The following is a 22,024-nucleotide window of genomic DNA, read 5'->3' on the forward strand; positions in this document are numbered from 1 at the left end:
GATCCTGTTTGTGCATGTGTGTGTTTCGGCAACACAATTTATATTTAATGTACTTATAATAACGTATAAATTATCATTATTATTATTAATATAGACTTAATATGAAAATGCCAGATGAAAAAGAAAAGAGTAAACATGGTCCTTCAGAATTATAAAGACGCTGTAAATAACTTGCTTAAGTACAGAACAGATCAAGCCTCACCTGAATTATTATAGATTTATTGAACAATGTTTAGTATGATAGAGCTCTCCACATAAGAACTCTATTTTTATAGTATAAAAATTAAAAAAGTACAAATAACAGAGACCAGACAAGGCATTGTAAACAACATCCAGAATAAGAGAAAAGAACAGATTTCCTCATGGCAGTATTGTCAGGATAAAGTGTGTGTTTTCTCCCCTTTCATACAACAAGTCTTTCTCCTCCATCGAATGTTGTCATTGCACCATGCTGCCTCAAACAGAGACATTAAGAAGGAACATTCCCAGCAACTGGAATGAATTGAGTGTTTCCTCTTCTTCCTTTAAAAGGATTCTTTTAACTTATCCCACATAAACTGTTAAAAAAGTTCATATATTCATGACATAGAAAATATGAAGTGTACAGATTAAATGTAACAGAATATAAGCAGACTTCAAATGCCTTTTAAAGGTTGAAATGGCCACGTGACTTTTTAAGTTATACTGAAATGCAAAACTGTTGATGGGTGATCCTACGTATCCCATGCTGCCTCAGGGCTGGATTGTGCTACACAAAATAAAAAATCCTCACTGGATGAGGTCAGGAGAGTGTGTGTGGTACCAGATACGGCGCTCTGATAGAAGCTGCTACATGTAAATGGTCAGAATATGTCCGCTATGCAGTGCATGATATACTGATCCCAGAAAAGGGGAGATGGGGTTGGTGTTCAGCGTCCTCATGCACGTTTCAGCTTATCGATGTGGAAGGTGAGTTTGAGGGCGGGCCCGAGCTTCAAGCCCATGTATTTCATCATCATGTCACTTCGCAGCAACAGCAGCGCTTTGCCATCAATCTCCTGTAGCGATGGGAAGGGAGGAGAGGACGTGATAGCTTCTAATACAGAATACGGATACTTGAAGTATTGTCTGCAAAAATGAGAGAATACGTACGTGTTTTCTGAAAAGGTCAGCATGTGGGGCCAGCACAGGGTCAATATCACGGATGTATTGCATAACGTCCTCCACAGTCCACAGGTTGGCGTCGTGACCGCTGGGCCTCGGGCTCTCCCGGAAACTGCCTGGGAGGGAAAAAGCGCAAAATTAAATACATTAAAAAAAGAACGACTGTTAAAAATGTGCTTATACATATGTTAACAAGTAATCTCAAAACTCTTCTTAAAGTTTCATTGTCTGTAGTCTGTATGCGACCCTGTGTTTTTTAACAGTTTTGGGTTTGTTTTTTTTTAGAGAGAGAGAGAGAGAGAGAGAGAGAGAGAAGAATAATATTCTGGAAAGGAGTGACAGGTCGGACTCGAACCCGTGCCGCCCGCTTGGAGGACTACAGCTCCTATACATAGGGCGCAGTCTAACTGCTCGGCCATCAGCGTTTTCTCCGCAGTAAATATTTCTCTGCAGCTCAGTGGAGATGGACACAAACTGTACATTTCTTCGCTCTACACGGTGTAGGAGCAGAATCTTCACAAGAATATGGACTCAGAACCACGTTAGCAAGAACGAAAAGTGACTTTATAGACTTTTGTCGTTTGCACTGTTATCAACTAGCTGACCTGGGACTGTAACACAATGAAGCCTGTAATACAAAACATGAGTCAAACAAAGCTAAATTTATTGAGCAACAATAGTTCCCATTGTTATCATGAGGCTGTCAATAAAAAAAACAACAGCTTTTTGTTTCATAGTTGAGTCATGTTGAGCATGACGACTTTTTAAATTCCAGAAGAACAGTTCACTTTGTGTTTGCTGTACCTGTGGGGTTGTTGTGATGCAGCAGCTTGGAGGGCGACCTCAGGCCTTGGTTTGTAGAGTTTGGTGAGAGAGGACTCTTCTTTAAGTGCTCCGATACGACAACACTGCTCTCCATGAAGGACGGAGCTGGGAACGAGAAGGAACCACAACACTCAATCCGTGAGATCAAACAAACATGGACAAAATGAAATCATACGTAGACAAACTAATGAATCCAAGCGCACATAACATTTATTTTTGGCTTGATAACCCTGAGGATGGTCCTTCTCCACGAGTCGAATGGCCTTTTCAAAGGGGGGGGCTTACCCTTTAACATAAATCTCTTCAAATATTCCATTAAGTTAATTAAAAGCGGAGGAAATTGAAAGATGATTAAATGATTAAACTCCTGCCCCTGAACTTAACACCGCTTACTCCTGAGCCAACAGCGTCTTCTCCTTTACTGCCTGCTTTAATAGCTTTCTATAAGAATTTACTGGACAGCTTAGAGCAGTCGATTACAGGAGTGAAGTGTCTTTACATAAAGGGGCTGGGAGCCATTGCTTATACAAACAGGTCCAGTGGAAGCAGTGGAGGGTTTGTTTAGTCAGTGAAAAGCTTTGATTTAGAGGATTTTTAAAGACAAATAAAACTAAGAGAAACGCTTTCTCACCTTCACACTGACCTGGTGATGCACCTGAAGGATGCCTTGTGGTTTTTTTTTTGGTTTTTTTAACTTATCATGTTGATTCTTTTCCTTGACCTTACTGCAGGTGGATTTGTTTTTCTTCTTCCTGCACCGTTTTGTTCTTTGTAGAGGCCAAAGTGAAAAGAAGCCTCTACGACGGTGCGCAGGAACTAAACGACTTCCCTCCGATACACAGGAGAGATTACTGTGTGGGATAGTGGAAGTCAAGTAATGACAAGACACTCAGTGAGCGAACCAGTGTGAAGATGTAGCGACGGGATACTGAGAGTGTTGTTCGTCCAGCCGTCTCTAATAAGTAACGATCCTCTCGTCTGCAGTGACGTCAACATGTTGAACCAGATCTGTTAAAGTCTGACTTTGACTTTTTACATCCAGAGAAGTTTAAAAGAAAGAACACAAAACGAGACACGACAGAGTAACGTACCATCAGTGGAGTGTCGGGGGGTTTTGGAAAGTTTCGAAGGCAGAGGACTGTTGTAGTCCTGCAGAAACCGCTTGGTGCCTCGGCCGGGACCCGTTGTCAGACCGTCTCCAAAATGTTGCTTCTCTGAAACGGAAAAATATTCAAATAAATATGGGAGGAATATATATATATATATATATATATATATATATATATATATGAACATATGACTAAAACTCTGCCCTAATGTTGTAGTCAAAGCCACACTAACTGAGACCTAACTTCAAATTATTACAACTTATTGAAGTGAATGGTTGTTTAAGGGAAGGGCACATGAGGGGTGGTCTTGACCAGTCTTTACTTTAAATCTGGAGTCCACCCAGTCTGAGGGATGAGACCGACTACAATCTCCACATAAAGCCTTTTATTCTGATGTTCCCGCCGTGTTGAGCACATTTAAGCATTCAATGTAACTGCTGTGAGGAAAATAGAACAACATATCTGCAGTAAAAGAAAACAATACATCCTGATAGAGGAATCTGAGTCCAGAGTAAATCTGACCTGTAGTGTAAGTGTGAGTGTCGTAGTGCAGGCCTCCTCTGGCTACAGGCTGGCTGCCAAACAGAGGATCACAGTGGAGGTTGTGACAGAGTTTCTCCAGGAAGCGGAGCACGTAGGTGACGCTGCTGACTGTGGGCAGAGTCAGAGTGCGCTGCTGCTGGTCAACGAAAGCTGCCGACGATAAAACAGGAGCAAAAGAGTGAGGATGATTAACTGACCAATGAGAAGTCGGAAAAAACGTCAGACGGTGATGCAGTAATTACACTTTTTTTTTTTTTTCTGACCTGAAATGACTTCACCTCCTTGTCCAGACTTGAGGCAGGAGAAGACTGTGGCCTGATTGGGCGCAGAGTCCACGCAGGCCTGAACGCACTGCTGAAGCACCGAAGAGGCCCGGCCCGGTCCAAAGTGGTCCGGGAGCTTCTGGATACGCCGCTGGTCCAAATGGGGTCCCACCTTGCCGTACTTATTTAGATAGACGCAAACTACAACAGACAAAGCAGTCAAAGCACTTCATCGATTCAATACAAAGAAATGTAGAATTTAGGACTGCAGACACGATTTGTCTCTTTCCTTATTTCTGCCACACTGTTCTGATGCCACAGTCTTAAACATGTACATGTCAGTGTTGTACCTGTGGGAGCCTGTAGTGCAGAGTTGGGGATGGTGGCGTTGTCCAGAGGCACAGTGCTGGTGTCGGGCTCTGGGGTGCTGCTGGTGGGAGACGTGGGGACTGGATTAGGTACCACACGAGGTTTTCTCTGGATGTAAAACATATTTAGAGATTCAGGACAGCGTTGGGTCTTTTGACGTTTTCACACAGTGTCGAGTGTTTGTGTTCATGTTGCATTTTTTTTTTTTTTAAAAAGACTGCTGTCTTGTCAGAGCTACAGTGTGTTTAACATTGGGCCTTTTTTCCCCTCCTGGCATTAAAAACAAACTCGATACAGTTAAAACAGGACAAAAGCAACTTGCATGTCTGTGCCAAGTGTTTCCATTCAGCTCTGTACAGCACCTTATTGAAACTTGGTGAGTGTGGCCACCTGCTTTGCCAGCGTACAAACTAAAGCAGCCAAAATTACTCACGGACACGTCACTGGACTTTTTTTTTTTTAACGGTTGGTGCCTTTGAAAGTAAAAGCAGCTCAATTTGCATTGTGCGAGAAACACGTAGAAACTTAACATTTGTTCCTGTATTTGACTCTGAGAGGAAATCAGAACGTTTAAGTTGACCTCTTTTTTCATTTTCTTTGTATTCTAAACATATTCTCCTCAGCTCTGATCCTTTTAGAAGCTGAGCGAGTAGCTTACAGGCTTTCTGTGGACTCAAGTCTTTGTCAAAGGGACGAAGATGATGACACGTGACGTACGACATGTTCTTTGAAAGTAATTAGCTGATAAGAAACCTCATGTGGCGAACGCGTTTAATTTGAAATCCTGCGGTTCAGTGTGACCTGTGTTCATCTCTGAGGACAGAGTGGATACCTTGCTGCCCGGCTTTGGCCCTCTCTTCTTTGGGATCTTGATGGGTTCAGCCTGAGTCTGGACCTGCTGCAGAGCGATCCTCTGAGCCCAGTTGGCCGGCAGTCTGCCCCTGGTCCGTGCTGGTCCCGTCACAGGCCGTCCTGGGCCGGCCATGGCGTCTCCCAGCCACCCTGCTCTCTTCGCCCAGCCCATCTGCAAACAGCGGAAAGTCAGAGTGGAGCCAACTCTTCGTGCTGTGAGCCTTTTACAACATATACACCTGCTTCATACAAAACGTAAAGAAAGTCATTACAAAGGTTCAGCAAAGTTCAAGGAAAAGTTTCCACATTTCGAGATGTCAGCCCGGGATGACTCACTGAACTCATCTCATTTAATTCCACTTGTGATAAATTGTACTGAATGTATTAAACTTAGAACTACTGAGGAACTGATCGTACAATCAAAGACAACTTCCTATAAAAACTTCACTCCTTTCCTACCTTGCTGCCAGGCTTGGGCCCTCGCTTCTTGGGGACCTTGATGGGCTCCAGGCCCTTGCCTGCCTGGATGCTCTGTGGTCCTAACGCTGAGCCCTTCTGGCCCCACAGGCCTGTCACCTTGGTTTTCCTGCGGCCCGGCTTGCGACCTCTCTGACCTGGAGGTCTGCCCACCGTGGGGGCAGGGTGCATGGCTGGGCTCTCCACACTCCCGTCTGCTAGTGCCCCGAGGCTCTTAGGCAACACCACTGCAGAGGGGGGGGGGGGAGACCAATGAAGACTTTGAGGTGCAGGCTTGACATAGAAACACAATAACGTCCGTACAGTCAGAGCAGATTATTGATTGTGATTGCTTTCATGTGAGCTTAAACACATATCCATAAATGGTATAGACTAGTTTTTATGACATTAGTTCATTAAAAACTAACCACACCTCTCAATCCCCACACATTCACGTCACAGAAACAAAGAGTAGAGTGAGTCATGCAGCCCTCTGCACACATCCCAGAATCCTTTGTGCTGCAGGCTGTGATGTCCCTGATTAACTCCAAATGACTGACAGGAAAGTTGTATAACACACACACAGCATTCGATGCAGAACTACATCCAGACTGCACACCCGAGCCGGAGCTTCTTGCACCAATTTTTGAGCCCATATTGGAGAAATATGTCTCTTTGAATGAGGACAAAACAAAAGTGTGTCTTTGGAACCCAAAGTGCAGAGAATCTACATTTTATGACATCAACAGCCACATGACCTCCTCCATGTATTCCCCGTTACTGTGGAAAATCCAGATGATACAAGAAAAGTTCAAACAGCTCACAGTCAGGGTTGGAAGAAGTCACGCTGAAAGCTCACATCTGATCGAGCTGATAAGACGAGTCAACTGTGAGCAACAAAGAATATTAAAAAAACCCGAAGACATTCAAAACATGATTCAGAGTAAAACCAACACACATGCAGACTGTGAATGTGCAGATCAAAGCTCATACTGTCATTTCATCATCAGTACACAATAAATCTGAATATAAAAAATCCCCTTCATTTCCTTAAATGAATTCTTTCCTTATTTCTGGCGAGTCAGTTAAAGTAAGTTCCAGCTGGAGTCCCGACGGAGCAGAGCGGAGATAATAGATTCAAAGCACTTAACCTGAATCTTTTCAGTTAATGAAGTGAAATACTCGAGTGCTTTATTTGGTCTCTGTTAGGACGATTGCTGCATCTCTCCCTCCTTCCCCCTCTCACCACCAGCTCGCAGACCTCTGCCATCAAGAGATCTGATTGGTTAGTAGGCTGGTTGAGCTCTTACCCCAAACACAACCTGATTCAGAGTTTAAGTGTGTTTCACCATGAGTTACCGAGGCGGTCTATCCCACCCCTCACAGAGACTGTGGATCTCCTTTACACACATGTTTTTGCTGTTTCTTGATCTCCAAGCATCCTTCATTTCACAACACTCACTTCTAGATTATTTAAGAGAGGTTACACCGCTGCCTGAAACAACCACCTGTAAGTGGATCGAACATACGTAGTAGATGCAAAGCAGCCCTGTCTGGTAAGAGTAGAGGCAGAAGACGAAGACGAAGCAGAGACAACAAAGTACTGAAAGAATCAGCCTGCAGGAGAAGAATCGAGTCTGAAGAAATCAGAGCTGATCATCTTTTCTGCTCTAAGTTCATGTCCCTGCCGGCAGATGTGTGTGTGTGTGAACAACACCTTAAAAAGGCCTGGAGAATAAAGCCGAATAAAGAAGCCAGCTGCTGACAGCTGTGAGAAGGCCTTCAAATGTATCTCTCACACTCCCATCCGGGAGGAACGCACGCCCTCCCTCCCTTTCTTGAAGGAAAGAAAAAAAAAAAGTCTTGAAGGACTCACACGAACCACTGAGGGAATAAACACATGTGAAAGCATTTATAGCAGGGCGAGTTTGAAATGCATAAAAAAACTGCTAAATAAGTAGGGTGCTTAACTTAGCTGTAGAAGTCAAAGCAGCTGGCAAAGCTTTGAGTGTGTGTGTGTGTGTGTGTGTGTGTGTGTGTGTGTGTGTGTGTGTGTGTGTGTGTGTGTGTGTGTGTGAAAAAACAACTGCACAGTATCTGGTGCGATAGCTGGCTTCACACATGCACCTGCAATACTGTGCACGCATATACACAAACACACACGCACACGCACACACACACACACACACACACACACACACACACTGGTATCCATCTGGGATCAACCGAGTTCAGATTTACGAGAGGAGCAACCATGTTCATTAACACAGGTCCCGGCCCGTGGGAATGCATTTATTAAACACTTTCACACAGACGTACAAAATCGATGCAAAGCTCGGTCTGCAGGCAACAGCTACTTTTCAGACGGTGAAATCCAGGAAAACAAGACACCTGATTGATCTTCCACAGGCCCGACGATTTCCTACATAATATGTTTAAAAGCTTTAAAGAGCTCCAGGGTTACGCGCTCACTGATCAATGGCACCACTTGTTCATACAGCCAAACAAACCAACCGTATTTCTTCCCTCGGCCCCGAGTGCGCTGAGTTCACCGAGTTCACCGAACTACCACACACAGCTGGCTTCATGTTACAGGAGGATAACTTCATCAGAGCTTTGAAAAATCTATCGCTGCGGCTGCACCTCTCTAACTTTTACTCACCTCTCTTGTCCAAACTAAAAAAAGTCAAAAGTGGGGATTGTCTGCACGGCTGTCCTCAGATTCACCCTCTCTTACTGCCCTGTCCTCCTCTACCACTCTTCCTCGCTGTCGCTCCTCCTTTTCTTTTTTTTCTCCCTCCCGTCTCCTCCTCTCTCCTCCCACCATCTGCTGACAATGTAAACAATCCAATCCCTTTTAGCAGCATATGTCTGTCTTTTCTCCTCGCTGCTGTCCCCCTCACTTAACTCCTTCCCTGCGATGTGTCTGATCAGGCTGTAAGTCCGGGTGCCAGCGAGAGGCCTGTGGAGGGGCACCCTGGCTCCTTTCAACCACGTCATGCCCCCCCCCCACCCCAACTCTGCCAACTGGGTTCATGCCAGGCCTTCATAAAACACACCAGCACGCTACAAAGACATGTCCTGCCTCCCTTTCCCGCTCTGTCTGCGAGCACATTCGACCTTGTGAGTGATAACCCTCGTGTCCTCCTTTTTTCTTTGATGTTTTCTCAAATGAATCGCCTGAACTGCCACGGGTTTGTCGAGAATGTAAACAAGGCTACTTCCAGAAATCTCTGCCGGATACAGAGAATGCTTGCCGAACAGAAACACGACGACTGTACAGACGGTGGTGAACGGATCAGCCGCCGTGGAGCCGACTCGTGGCGCTGATTTGATCAAATGTTTTCTTGTGAAGCCTTCAGGCAGATAACCAGACGTCTGGAAGTGTCATCACAAACCTCCAGAGAACATATTGATGAAAACTGATAGTCACAGTTTCAAACAAAATCAATTCAATTCCAAAAACTTTATTTGTCCCAGAGGGGAAAAAGTCCAAGAACACTTTGCAGAAACAGATCTTTGATTCTAAAACAAGCCTGCAAACTCTTTTTTTTTAATCACGGACATGCTTGTTATTTGGTGGCGGCTGGGAGCTCAGTCTGTAGGGACTCGGAGGGTCGCCGGTTCAAGTCCCGGTGGACCACGTCCGGAAATTGGGAGCTGGAGAGGTGCCAGTCCACTTCATGAGCACCGCCAAGGTGCCCTTGAGCAAGGCACCAGACCCCAAAACTGCTCTGGAGTGCTCGCTGTGGGCAGCTCCCTCACTCTGAGACCTCTCCATTAATGCGTGCACTACGATCCTGTTTGTGCACAAGTGTGTATTTCAGCCGATGTGTGCTCATGTCCATTAAACAAGAGTGTAAACTGAATTTCCCCTCGTGGGATTAATAACGTATCAATTATTCCATTATCAATATATCAATTAATATTATCATTTGCTGCAGAGAGGGCTCACAAATTCTAGAAACGATGCAAAACAAGAGTGAGAGCACCGGTTCTGATGAAGTAAAGTCCAGTCAGTCACAATGTGTTGAATGAACCTAATGCATGCAACCTTGATAACGACAACCTGAGAAAAAGATTTCACACATAAATGTTTCTCACTCGTATAACGTGAAGGTGCATTCACACATAGACAGTTTCTAATGAGCTGCAGGTTTATTATCGACGAAGTACGCTGCAGACAAGTGTCGACCTTCTCAGAATATTACAACCCGGACAGGAAGTCAGGAATGGAAATGCCCAGAGCATCCGGTCACTTTCAAAATAAAACACAACATACAGCCTTGCGATGGTATTTTTCCATCCCTTTATCAACGTGACGTTAAGACAAGTGCCGATCGATCAACAGATCATCCTCAGAACGACAAAGAGGCATGCTGTCTGCACGCGTTTCTCTTTATTCCCGCGTGATCTTGTAGTTCTCCCGTGATTTGTGTACAGCCTCACCGCACTGATGTGACAGAAACGGAACCAGTGTGAACGGGCGTTCACCGTCCTGACGGAAGAAAAGCGTGTGAATGTGCCTTAATGTGTGTTTGTGGCATAAATACTCCTAACAGCCACTGGACCGCTACTGTTTTTATTCAAGGTCACTGATTGGCTGAAAAGTTCTCAGACTTTCTCCTGAGTAAAACGTCTGAGTGAAGTCGTGTGAACCACTGATTGGACACATCAGAAGATTGTCTGGAACAGTTACCGTGAGCGAGGGTCCGAATGATGACCTTGTTCACTTTGAGTCGTACTGATGTAAAAGTCGTAGTTATGTCATCTGTCAATCATAGTCGTATATGTTTTAGTGACATTAACACGGAAGACTCATCCACCTCCATCCATGTATGAAAGGCACGTCTGGAAAATGTCAACTCTTCTAAAACCTGACCTGATCTCTAAAATGTTAGTTTGTGTGGGGAAAGGGACATCAGAGGAGCGAAGCACAAAACAGAGGCAAATAAAACCAAAGTCATCTGCATGGAGAGAAGGCACTGGGGGGCCTGTTCAAGGGAAATGTTGACTCCTCTCTCAAGTCTCCACAGCCGGACTGCATGACGTGGGAGTGAGGGTCAGATAGTTGTTTTTGGAAAGTTATAAAAATGCGTCCATAAAAATTTCGACATGTCAGGGGAGGAAGTTTCCAGAAACTATTCTAAAAAGCCACAAGTCATTTGAATGTCTGTGGAAAAAAGACAAGCAGACCTCACAACACGTCCTCCTGAATGTTAAGTGCTGACCTTTGGTTCCAGGCGACTGAAGATTGTCTCCGGTTAGCGTGCACCAGCCCACGGGGAAGATGTCCCGCGAGTCGTACCGGCAGTAGTAGTCAAAAGCTCCACGCCAGCCGTCAAAGGTGACCAGCACCTCCACACCGCGCAGGGCACCCACTGTGGCCGGGCAGATAAAGTGGGGATTTTTTCGGTCCACTGCCTCCAGCTTCATGCCCACCTGGAAAGAGTTCTGCTCCGGAGCAGGAGGCTCCTGCTGGGGGAAACACGGAGCGGAAACACAGGGGCTCAAGTACAACGTTTTCTGTGCACGAGCGCAAACTAAATCAAATCTCCACAAGTCGTAAAAAAGTTAAACGTGACACCTTTTTCTCTGACGCGTAGCAGCGTATATGTTTATTAAAGTTGTGAGCTCGTGAGCCTTGTACAGGTACCTTGTGAAAGATGCGAGAGGGCGCCATCTCAGCTCCGTTGAGTGTCTTTAGAAGAAACATGGGCCAGGACGATGCGTTGAGACGGAAACCTGAAGAAGAAGCCGATTGTTGTGAAACTCAAAGGTTCTGTTGAAAACATGAAACTGGGTTGCTGCAGAATAATCCTGGAAAAAAAAAACTATTACAAAAAACTTTGACAAATGAAATCATTCATTAGCAGGAGAAAAACTCCCCAAAAATCTGTTAACCTCGTTTTTATTTCATTGTCGAAAGAGCAGATTTGAGTTGTTATTTTGGCTCTAAGAATTCATAAAGTGATAAAAATAAAATGTAAGGTAATAAAAAAAAAATTATTCATAAAGGGTGTTTTTTTTCTTTGAATATTTAGAATTACAAACAAAGCAGCACTTCCCCTAACACTTAAAAACTGAAGTTATTCACACAAGTAAAGAGGAGAAAAGAACAAGTATCAGACACCCTGAGCATTGTTGTGGGTTGGAGGCTGAGTCAGGCAGTTATTTATGAGCACTAACACGACATACTGACACTCTGTGCTGTCAGTCACTGACACCTGCTGGGCAGAATGAGAAACCTTCAAAGTGAAAAGTTAAGAAACAAACTGTGATCGCCAAGAAAAGCGGAAACGGCGCCTTCATTTGGTGTGTGTGTGTGTGTGTGTCCTTTACCGAGAGGTGGCTGCAGCATGCCTCCATTTTTCTCACAGTTGCCAATCGGCTGGATCTCCGAGGAGTCCACCAGGCGCCAGAAGTCGTTCTTGTTGTCCGAGCCGTCTAAACGCAGCCGCAGACGGGAGCCCGTCAGGCCCACCACTGTGGCGATGCAGGTGGATGTGGTGTTCCTCGGGTCCTGGGCCTCCAGCTTCATCCCCGCCTTGAACTCATTAAGTGGTGGAGTGATGCTCTAGATAGGGACAATGGACACATGGAGAGAGAGAGAGAGAGAGAGAGAGAGAGAGAGAGAGAGAGAGAGGGGCAGCACTATAACAGGAGCAGAAACTGGATTCGGGGTATTCAGATCAGCACAGAAGAAGATGGATAGATACAAGAGTCATCAATGACGCTCACCTGTCTGAAACATGAAGAAGGGGCAGCAACAGCACCCGTCTCTTTTAGATATTTCTCCCAGCTGAAATGTCCTAAAGATGAAGAAGACGAGTAACACAACCGTTAGAGACTACAACTGTTTTCTTCAGGTGTGCTTTTCCTTGTGTAGAAAGTTGGATGAATGTTCTTTGATTGAATTTCTCCTGAACTGTTTTTTCAACTCCAACACACAGAGAGAAAGAGAAGTGGATTTCTATTATCAACCTTTGTGCCAGGCTTTATCTTGATGATGGATGAAGCCAAGCTGAGGCGAATCCTTAGGCACTGACTCCAGCTGAAATTGCCCAAACTCACTTCATGTATCACTGGCTGCTGATGTGGCTTATTTACCTTGATACTGTGAGGACACCCGGGAGGGTCGTCCACTCCGCTTGATCCGTCTGGCATCTTTCCACTCGATAGCTGGAGGGGCCAGGAGAGACAGAATTAGCTCTCAGCTACAGGTGATTTTCACATCACTCACTAACTCGCAAATACCTGCCAAACTCACTGCTCCAAACATTATGTAAGACAACAATGCTATTACAAGATAATGAATACAAATCAGGCCACACAGAAAAAGAAGGGGAAAAAAGCCATGGAAGGAGTGAATCTTTAACTTCTGCTGCAAACTGCTACCATTGTCTTTACTCCATATTTTTCACAAGGAAGTTTTGTAATAAGATCAAAATAGTACGATAAATTCTTACCTTTCTGAGGCCCCGGTTTCCTCATGCTCCAACAATACAGACCAAGCTCACAACACAACAGTGGGCTCCTCTCTAAAGAGAAAAAGATCCATCAAATGTCAACGTGTGAACTACACGCAACTAAGGAGAGGAACTTTTAAAACATGTTTGCTATGGTTTGACATCAGGCGTGTATACATCTGATTATTTTCAATTATGGTCACAATACAATGATGCATTCAGACCACTGATTAAGCAACGACATGCAACTTGTAACATAGGCCAGTCTAATAAAACGGTCTGAGATCATACCACCACTGCACGACATCTGGATTAAATCTGAAGTGTCACACTTTAAAGACGCATCAACGCTACATGCTGTACAAACAGTATTTGGTAAAAGTGTAAGAGACTAAAGATGACAGCAATACGAACTTGTTTTTGGTGTCAATTAATTCCATATCATTGAAAGTCCCAACAGCCTGAACTAATGACTACAATTCATTCATTTCCAAAGAGTATAAAATGTTTACAATCTGAAAATAAAGCAATGTCCTTTATGTAGAAATGATTATATATACTGTTTGTTAACAAAACGTCTAATGATGATCAGTCAGTGGGGAAAGTTTAGCAAAAGGCCCCCACACATGTTTTCAGTCTGTTACCCAGACACTGGGCTGACCAAGCAGCCAGACACAACAGACAGGTCAACAGGTCAAAGTGATGTAAACACAAGAGCTGTTTCTAATGTCCCACATGTGGCCTTCTTTAAAAAAACAAAACAATATAAACGCAAACAATGTAAAACATAAGAAAGGCCAAACACGCCAAGGCTGATAACAAACAAGTTAGTACTGACCAAGGAGGAAAAACATCCGTGTAATAACAATAAGAGCGAATACAACGCGGAAAAAACAAATTTAAAAAACACCTACCTTAAAACTTCATAACCGTTTAGCAGCGTTTCTCCACCCCGGAGGATTTTCTTTTCAATGGAAGTGCGCCTTTTTCCTCCTCCAAAGGGGGCTGGCGTCCAAATTAAAGCGGCCCCGCTCCCTGTTTGACAGGAGGAAGAGGAGGACGACACATGAGAGCTCAGCAGGTAAACTACCTCCTGCAAACAGTTTAACACTGAGTGTTCAAACCAACACCTCTTCACGTCTGACACACAGCATTTCCTCCATTTGCATCCACATGATCGTGTCTAAAGTCGCGCTTCATTCAAAACACAAAGCCAACACACACACACACACACACACACACACTCGCACATGACCACCCCGCCCTCTCCTGTGTGCCACATTTGCATACACGCTATCTGCTCATTAACGCAGCAGCATCACTCATCTTGTTATCAGAGAGTTAACACTGCAGTGGCTGTTATATCGTTAAACGCTGTTAAAACAGGCGGAGAGAGAGAGAGATATGAATGGATAATGAGACGTGCACGGAGCCATGCCAAACAAGCTCCTGCAGCATGCTATGCTACGCACGGCTACACAGGAGACATGCCCGCTGCACAGTGAAGCTAGCTTAGCATGCTAGGTGGCTTGCTAGCCCCGTATGACCAGATAATAAATATTAGCATTAGCAGAAACGGGGAGCATACCAGTCCACTGAGGCTAGCTACGAGTAATGAGGGCTTAAACACTTCAGTGTATCCTAAGAGAAGACGTAGCTCGGTGTATCCGAGGATGTTTACCTTGCTTAGTAACGTGTTTGTTTGTTTCTGATGTGGATTTAGCGCCTGTCCGCCATGTTTTTCCCTGCTCGGTGAGGAGGGGGTGTTTTGCCAACATTTCTTGTCTGGCAGTCAGTCAGACAGACAGGCAGGAGGGCAAATTGGAGGGAAGAGACGGTGAAACGACGAGCTCTAGTGGCCAAAACTGTGTATTACCAGCGTATGGGAAAAATACAACATGTCAAATATATATATATATATATATATATATATATATATATATATATAACAATTTTTAATGAAAATGCGTTTCCCACACTTGAAATACCTTGTTCATAATCACTCACTTAAAAGTTATTTTTGAGCTGCTATTTGCAATGCTGCAATTGAAAGTGTTTAAAATAATCTATATAGTGTTTAAATTGACAGTCTGCAGCTACGAGTTACACCAAGTCTAGTAAAACTGTAGGCGACAACACACATTGTTCTGAACCTCCTGTATTAGATAACATTCTGCATTATAGTGTAATTGAGGTGTAATTGGTATTTCAGTAGCCTATAGACCGACTCTGTTTTTTGTTTTGTTTTTTACTTAAGAATACTCAGTAATAAATTGGTAATATTGATCATGATGTGACATTTATGTTAGTATTTTTTTGTGTTGCACTTTCACACTGTTGCACTTTATTGCACTAACTTGTCATCATCTGAGGCGCAATTGAAAATTGTATATGCATAATATATTGAGGTAAAAAAGGTAATAAAAAAAGTTATTTTAACAATTTTATGTAAATCCATTTGAAACAAATCATTCGAATCAGTTATATGTCAAGTTTGAATTCTATTGTTTGTGCATGTTTTTAGACACAACTAAGCCTATCTCTAAAAGATAACTTTTACAAGTGCATAATATCCTAACAAACATTAGATAATTGTATCCATCTTTCATGTATTGAGAGACTCTTAAATTGTTTATAAAAAAGGCAGGCAGCTGACATTTGATTTCAGTAGTTGACTCTTTAATTCAAAATAAAATGTCATTAATAGTAAGCACTGCAGCCATTTCATCACCCAGCATTAATAACCTTATTAATTTATTGCAGAAATATGAATATGAATGAAAAATGAGTGAAAATGGATTCTCAGTAAAACTGTTATTGCAGCAGTACTGTTAACAGAGCGCTGCTCTGGTTTGAACTTGTTCTAGTTTTGAGTGTTTGACTAAAATGTGGGATACTTGCCTTCAGCATTACATGAACTCATCAGTTTATTATGATCAGTGCACACAACGCTGAGCTTATTAAAGATTATTTGTTCCACTAACGATTATTACAACAATTTGAGAAGAAGAATGGAGGCATCACCACGTATTACAAACAGAGAAATTTAATAATGCAAAAACGATATAATCCACAATCCCGGAGTGAAATTGGATGAAGGAAAGCATCAATTAAATACAGTATGCCAGCAGTAGTGTAATAAACCTGGCAAAGTACACCTCTGAAGATACCCCGGATAAATCGTGTAGGTGTGAAAATTAGAAATAGGGTCCATTTGGTAATGCCATGCCAATTAGGTCTGGGTAGCAGCACTAACTATGTGATTTGGAGTAACACCCAGCGGTTCAATTGTGTGTAATGGTCACCTGGCAGCACTGCTAATGCCCATTTCAGCCTACGCTGGGCAGGCCATGGCCCAGTGGCCCCCTGCACCCCAGGCAATTATGTTTGGTTTCACACGGTGAAAGGGGTTAATTGGCAGCGCCCACGCGCCTGATTGGACCTGTTTCACGCCTGTCGGCCTTCATTGCATCAAAGGAAGCCCAAGTCCACCAGGCACCATTATTAGAACACACACACACCTCATAGACACATACTGTACACAGACTCTTGTTCTTCTAGATCTAATGTTCTATGACTATGACTGTACATCTGGAAGAATAAACACATGCAAATAACATACACACATAGTATAAACATACACACAGACACATATTAAAAGAAAAACAAATACACAACAAGTATAAAAGCATTCAAGCAGAAATAAGTTACTACTCTTCAGCATTCACTATTCTTATTCAGAAACATAAGTGCATTCACACTGGCTTTGCTCGCATGCAGTACGCAAATAACTTTATACATGATCCCAACAGCCACCACTAGGGGTCAGTGTTGTTTAACAAAAAGCAGAGCCAGGTAATTCTGCCCCTTTCTTCTCTGTATATTCATCTCATCCTGATGGATTCGTGCTTTCCAATGAGAACAGCACAGCACAACTTGTCACTTTTACCACTCACTATCTTCCTTTAACCCTCAAACTTTTATCACATTCTTTGCAAAGATGTTTTTTTGGTTTGATTGGTGAAATAAACATTCCTGGTGTTGTTTCCGTCTCACAGTCGTGAATGAAAGATGTATTTATTGTGTTCCTCGTTCTGCTGCCTGCGTTACTGTAATTATAGACAAACCAAGTGTCGTGCGGTGAAGCCATGCCTGCTGTATATTGTGTGCCTGTCTGTTTGTCAGAGCCTCCATGTGGTTCTACTTTTTTATTAATAAGGCTTCAACTACTGAGCTACCAGCAGTCTATGAAAGTCCATCAGCCATTATACAAGGCAGTTTGACGGGCAAATAACAACACTGACAACGTGTACCTATCCAAAAACAGTCTGCACTAGTAGGGGGGGAAAAAAGATCACAATTTCACAAGAAGCAACAGATTGGACATGTTAGCGGGTATAAATCTGCTATCGATTTTTTTCTGTGAAAGAAAAACTTGTGACTCAAGTGAATTCCCTTTGGTGCAGCAGACTTTAACTTTAAACATATCAAATTGATTAAAAGTAGACAGGAACAGCTTTATTGTTATGTGAACCAAACAAAATGTGCTGTACATCTCCCAAAGCACACATCACATTCATTACATGCTCGCATACATTTAATCATCCGTGTACACTTGTGTAAAATAAAACAGTCAGCATTAACATGAAGAACAGCTCTTGAGAGGAGACGGTAGGGAAAAGTCAAGATGGACTGGAAGTTATTGCAACTGCGTGTCACACAAGCTTTTTGAAAAGCAGTTACAGACAAGATCAACTGGATATTTATTTATGTTTTCAGGTTTAAAAGGCAGAAAATATCTGGCAAAAGTTGCCGTCGACGCACTCCATAGAAATGCAAATCAATTAAAGGAAGTGTGCCGTCTGATTTGCAGATGAAAAGTCTTTGATAGCTGTCATCAGAGCAAATTTCAAAGGTAGTTTTCTTTTAGCTGGTTGGAAAGGTTTCACAGATTTCTATAATACACCATAAATATATAGCGAGAGAGCTTCTAAATGTTCAATTTCAAAATGACCTTTTGTGTCAATACAAATGTAGATTCTCATGTAAGTGTCGGCTCCTTTCTCCTGGCAGACGTCTCAGTTTTTTTCTGTGCTTAATATGTCTTAGATGCTCTTTTCATTTTCTCACACTAATTGAATCTGGCTCTCTTTCTTGGCAGTGTTTAGTTTTTTTGGATTTCTAAACATGTTGCTGTAGGTGTCCGCTAGCCAATGGCATGGCTCCACCGCCGCGGTCTGTTTTCTGCACATAAACAGACAGTACGGCAAGGATCTTTTCCCACTGTGGCTCCTTGTCACTTTCAGCGCTCTGGCACGCTCCAACAAAGTCGCCCCTCACTCACACACACACACACACACACACACACACACACACACCGTGCACATGAACACAGTAAGTGTGGGATTGCGTGTGTTCCTTCACCGACTGTGCCTCAGAGGACTCTGCGCTTGTTCCGCAGACGAGGACATGTATGCACACACATACACACACTCATAAAGTCCTGATACACACTTCCCATCTCTGCTGGCATCCTGGGAGGGACATGTGAGTGAGAGAGAGAGAGAGAGAGCAAGAGCATATGTTGGATAGACGTTTGTTGAGGGGGGATATTTCTCTTTGGATGTTGTCTTACAAGCTCTGACGGCGTGGCGTAGAAAGAAGGCATTTTTTCGTCCAATTTATTAATCCTTTTAGGCAATGTTCTCTGTTCAGAAATGCAAATTGAATCAATCTGAGGCTGACTTTAAGACTTTTCAAGTGGGATTTAATTAGAAGCCAGGGCCTGCAGTTTTTAATGAGAGAGGGGGTGGAGAGATGGAGAAAAAGAGGGAGAGAGAGAGAAAGAGAGAGGCATGGGGAGGGAGAGTGGGTTGCGGTTTTGATCTAGGGGTCCTGCTGGAGAAAAGATACACAAACACCCACAACATACACACACACACACACAAGCATAGGCACATGCATGCACACACCAATGCACCCCGTCGAGCTGAGTATGAGGCGGATGCCCGCTGTTTGGTTTTTTTCTTTACTTCCCTCATCTCCGTCTTGTGAGAGTTCAGCCAGAGATCTAGTTTCTTCAGTGTACATCTCAAACTCTCACATAAACCCGGCAGATCTTGGCATGCTTGGAGAGTAGCTTCATGATGCTCTTCAGTTTCAGAGCTGCTTCAAAATATAGGACCTTCAAAGATAGCATATTGCATGTGTACGATCGCCAATTCATTTTAATCTGTATATGTTTTTATCAGCTAAGTGAGGAGATAATCGCTGTTACATTGCACATGTGCACCTAAAACAAAGCTTAGCCTGTGTATGAAATGGCTGTTTTTACAGTTTGTTTTGCAAAACAGACAAAGCAGGGACCTCCTGAATACATGCATCCAGATTTAGTTTTTTAGCTTTGTTACTTTAAAGATGAAAAGTCACACAAAATATATATATATATACTATATATACTATATATATATATATATGTATATATATATATGTATATATATGTATAAGATGTCTTCAAAGTGGGACTGCTACACAAACAGATTAACCAGGATGTGAGGGAAATAGAACTGTTTCATTGTGATATGAAGTGCCATGAATAAAAATGGAATGTGTGCACATGAGCTTTTATTCACAGTTATTATGTCCTTGCTATGCCTGTGCATTTTTGCACTAATATGAAACACATTGATCCGAGGGTCGCAGATTGAGCCTCACATGACTGCATTCAAATCATGTGAAAGGATGGCTGTTTTACACAGGCATCCATCAATGGGGGCCGATGTGCCCATGCTAAGTGATTTTTCTCATTAATTGCGCCACAATCAGACTGCATTGTATTTGTGTGAAGGTTCATATAACAAATTACAGTGATATTATGATTAATCCTGCAGCCTTGTTGCTCCATACACATTATTACCCAAGCGCCAACTATCTTTGAATGCATGCAATGTGTGTTTTGGAAGATTTTTTTGATCCACTTTTTGGTCTTTTTTTCACCGCTCAAAATAAACCAATGTCTACTTTAGAGTCGGAAAAACATTTTCTGGTTTAAAAAAAAATCTCTAAATCTTACGCTGATTTCACATATTGTAAGTGTGCGTTTTTGAAGGATGCCACAAGTATTAGTTAAAGGTTGGTATTGTGCGATATTGGACCATATCCAGTTGACCCGATGTTGGCAGACATCAGCCCATTGTCAGATAATGTAACATGCCCTGATATCAGTAGCTGATGTGTGTCTGTTGTGTGGCATCAGTGTAGTGTTTGTAAGCTAGTATAACTAGCTGCTGACTGAAAGAATAGTCAGAAGAAGTACCCTGTCAGAAAGAAAATGTCAGAAGAGTGGGAGTCGAATACCGCGTTTGAGCCACATGCTATTTGTAAGACATGTTTTAGTGCAACTGTTTAAATACATCCAATCATGTGCAGCTCATTTGACAAACAGCCACAAAGAATGAGGAATACATTAAAAAGAATTGCTAGAAATGTTCTTAATTGTTTTGTATTCCCTCACATTCATCTTACAACCCTGAGATGTGTTACCACTACTGGAGCTGATTTTGCTCATACTTTTTCAAGAAAAGTCTGTCTCCAAAGACATGCACCCTCTGAGTGTATGTACGTGTATGTGGTTAGTACTGTATGTATAAAGGCCTTGAGTGCCAATATGTAAGCTACTTTCGGTCTCTGTGGTTATTTGGACAGATCTTCTCGTCACTCCCTTTTCAAATGATTCGAGCAGACAGCTCCTCCCCTGAGAGTAAAAACGGGCCCCAGGATTTATCAGAGATTTCGCCGCCAATTGGCTATCACGTAGGTCCCTCTGATACATTTTGGGGAAATATGGTGCTGTTAAAAAAGGGTGAAGTCAGCCTGTGGTGTCGGGGATGTGGTTTGAGAGCTCACGCTCGCCCCTCGCTCTCTCCCTCTCTCGCTCTCTCGCTCTGTCCCTCTCTCTCTCTCTCTCTCTCGCCTTGCTGTTTCCTGTCACCCTTTCAAATTGGGGCCACAGCTTGAGAGCCCTGGCGGGTTTTTTTTCCCGGGCTGTGTGACATCTTCAGAACTACAGAACTATGTTGTTTGACTTTTTGCTTTTTTTTTTTTTTTTTTTTTTTTTTTGCATCTACATTTCCACTTTTGTCGTGCCATCCGAAAAGAGAAGCGCTTAGTGCTTCTTACTTGACCATTTCCACTTTGAGAGTTTTCTCTGTGCTGCTGTCTTTCATAAAAGCTGTGGTTTGCCAATGTAGTGGAAAAGCAGCAAAAGATAAATGTCAGGAAGATTATTTCAAGCTGGCAAAGCTTAATATAGGTAGGGCTAAACATGAAACGATACGCAGGAAAACAACAATTTTAGATGCCAGTGGAGTTGATGTACAGTATTGAAAGAGTCGCGGAAGGAGGGGAAGACGTGAAGAGACGACGTTTAGGCTGCCACGGCGAGACATGAATTCATCCATTAAAGTGAGAACTCTTGTGTTAGACCTCGCAAAACGCTTGACGTCTAGTTGATACTGTCAACGTTTAAATAATACTAATTAATCTCCATTATTGAAACATGTTATTAATCTTGCTCTCACCCTCTCTGGCTGTCTGTCTCCTTCTCGCTCACATTTAATGGAACATGAAAGGGAAACCCAGAGAGCAAACGCTGTGTTGTGGTCCTAACGGGGAGCTCATTGAGGGACTCACATCAGAGGAGAAGACAGGCAAAGAGACAGACGAGTGGACGTGTTTTGACAAACAGACAGTTGGTCCAAAACTCCTCCTCATCGTACTGCTCTGTGCCTCCTCTCCCTCTCATGCCCCCCCTCTCTGTGTCTTTGAACTTGGGCCTTCATTAACAATCTGCTGATTAACAGGCTTGGGAACACGGGGGGGATAGACGGATCAGAGGAGGAGAGAAAGAAGGAGGAGAGAGAGAGAGAGACAGAGACGCAAAGGAAGAATAAGAGAGGGATACACGTTTGGGCCAAGTGATGCTATGTTTAGACTT

General features: G+C 43.1%; 1 protein-coding gene across 2 annotated transcripts; it reads right to left on the minus strand.

Moving 5' to 3' along the window:
* Positions 1-203: 203 nt before the first annotated feature.
* Positions 204-14,878, minus strand: LOC306824245 (polycomb protein SCMH1). Of its 2 annotated transcripts, none has more exons than XM_079344318.1 (17): positions 14,711-14,878; positions 13,944-14,064; positions 13,030-13,101; positions 12,671-12,742; positions 12,302-12,372; positions 11,903-12,137; positions 11,217-11,305; positions 10,792-11,035; positions 5,564-5,808; positions 5,085-5,276; positions 4,234-4,360; positions 3,884-4,084; positions 3,600-3,770; positions 3,060-3,182; positions 1,948-2,073; positions 1,132-1,259; positions 204-1,037 (listed from the first exon to the last, which is right to left on the minus strand). In XM_079344318.1, the coding sequence occupies exons 3-17, from the start codon at positions 13,052-13,054 to the stop codon at positions 918-920; spliced, it is 2,169 nt and encodes a 722-aa protein (XP_079200444.1). In that variant the 5' UTR covers positions 13,055-13,101; positions 13,944-14,064; positions 14,711-14,878; the 3' UTR covers positions 204-917. The 2 variants fall into 2 exon arrangements, with proteins under 2 accessions (XP_079200444.1, XP_079200443.1); XM_079344317.1 differs by having other exon boundaries at positions 10,792-11,038; positions 14,711-14,876.
* Between the last annotated feature and the right edge of the window lie 7,146 nt (positions 14,879-22,024).

This window comes from Symphodus melops, assembly GCF_947650265.1.
Source record: "Symphodus melops genome assembly, chromosome: 5".
Classification (NCBI taxonomy): Eukaryota; Metazoa; Chordata; class Actinopteri; order Labriformes; family Labridae; genus Symphodus; species Symphodus melops.

Coding starts and splice junctions, on each gene's coding strand:
- LOC306824245 (XM_079344317.1), bottom strand. CDS start 13,054: ATGAGGAAACCGGGGCCTCAGAAAG. Junction 12,373..12,670: donor GGTGTCCTCACAGTATCAAG/GTAAATAAGCCA, acceptor CTTCATCTTTAG/GACATTTCAGCTGGGAGAAA. Junction 2,074..3,059: donor CCCCCGACACTCCACTGATG/GTACGTTACTCT, acceptor TCTCGTTCCCAG/CTCCGTCCTTCATGGAGAGC.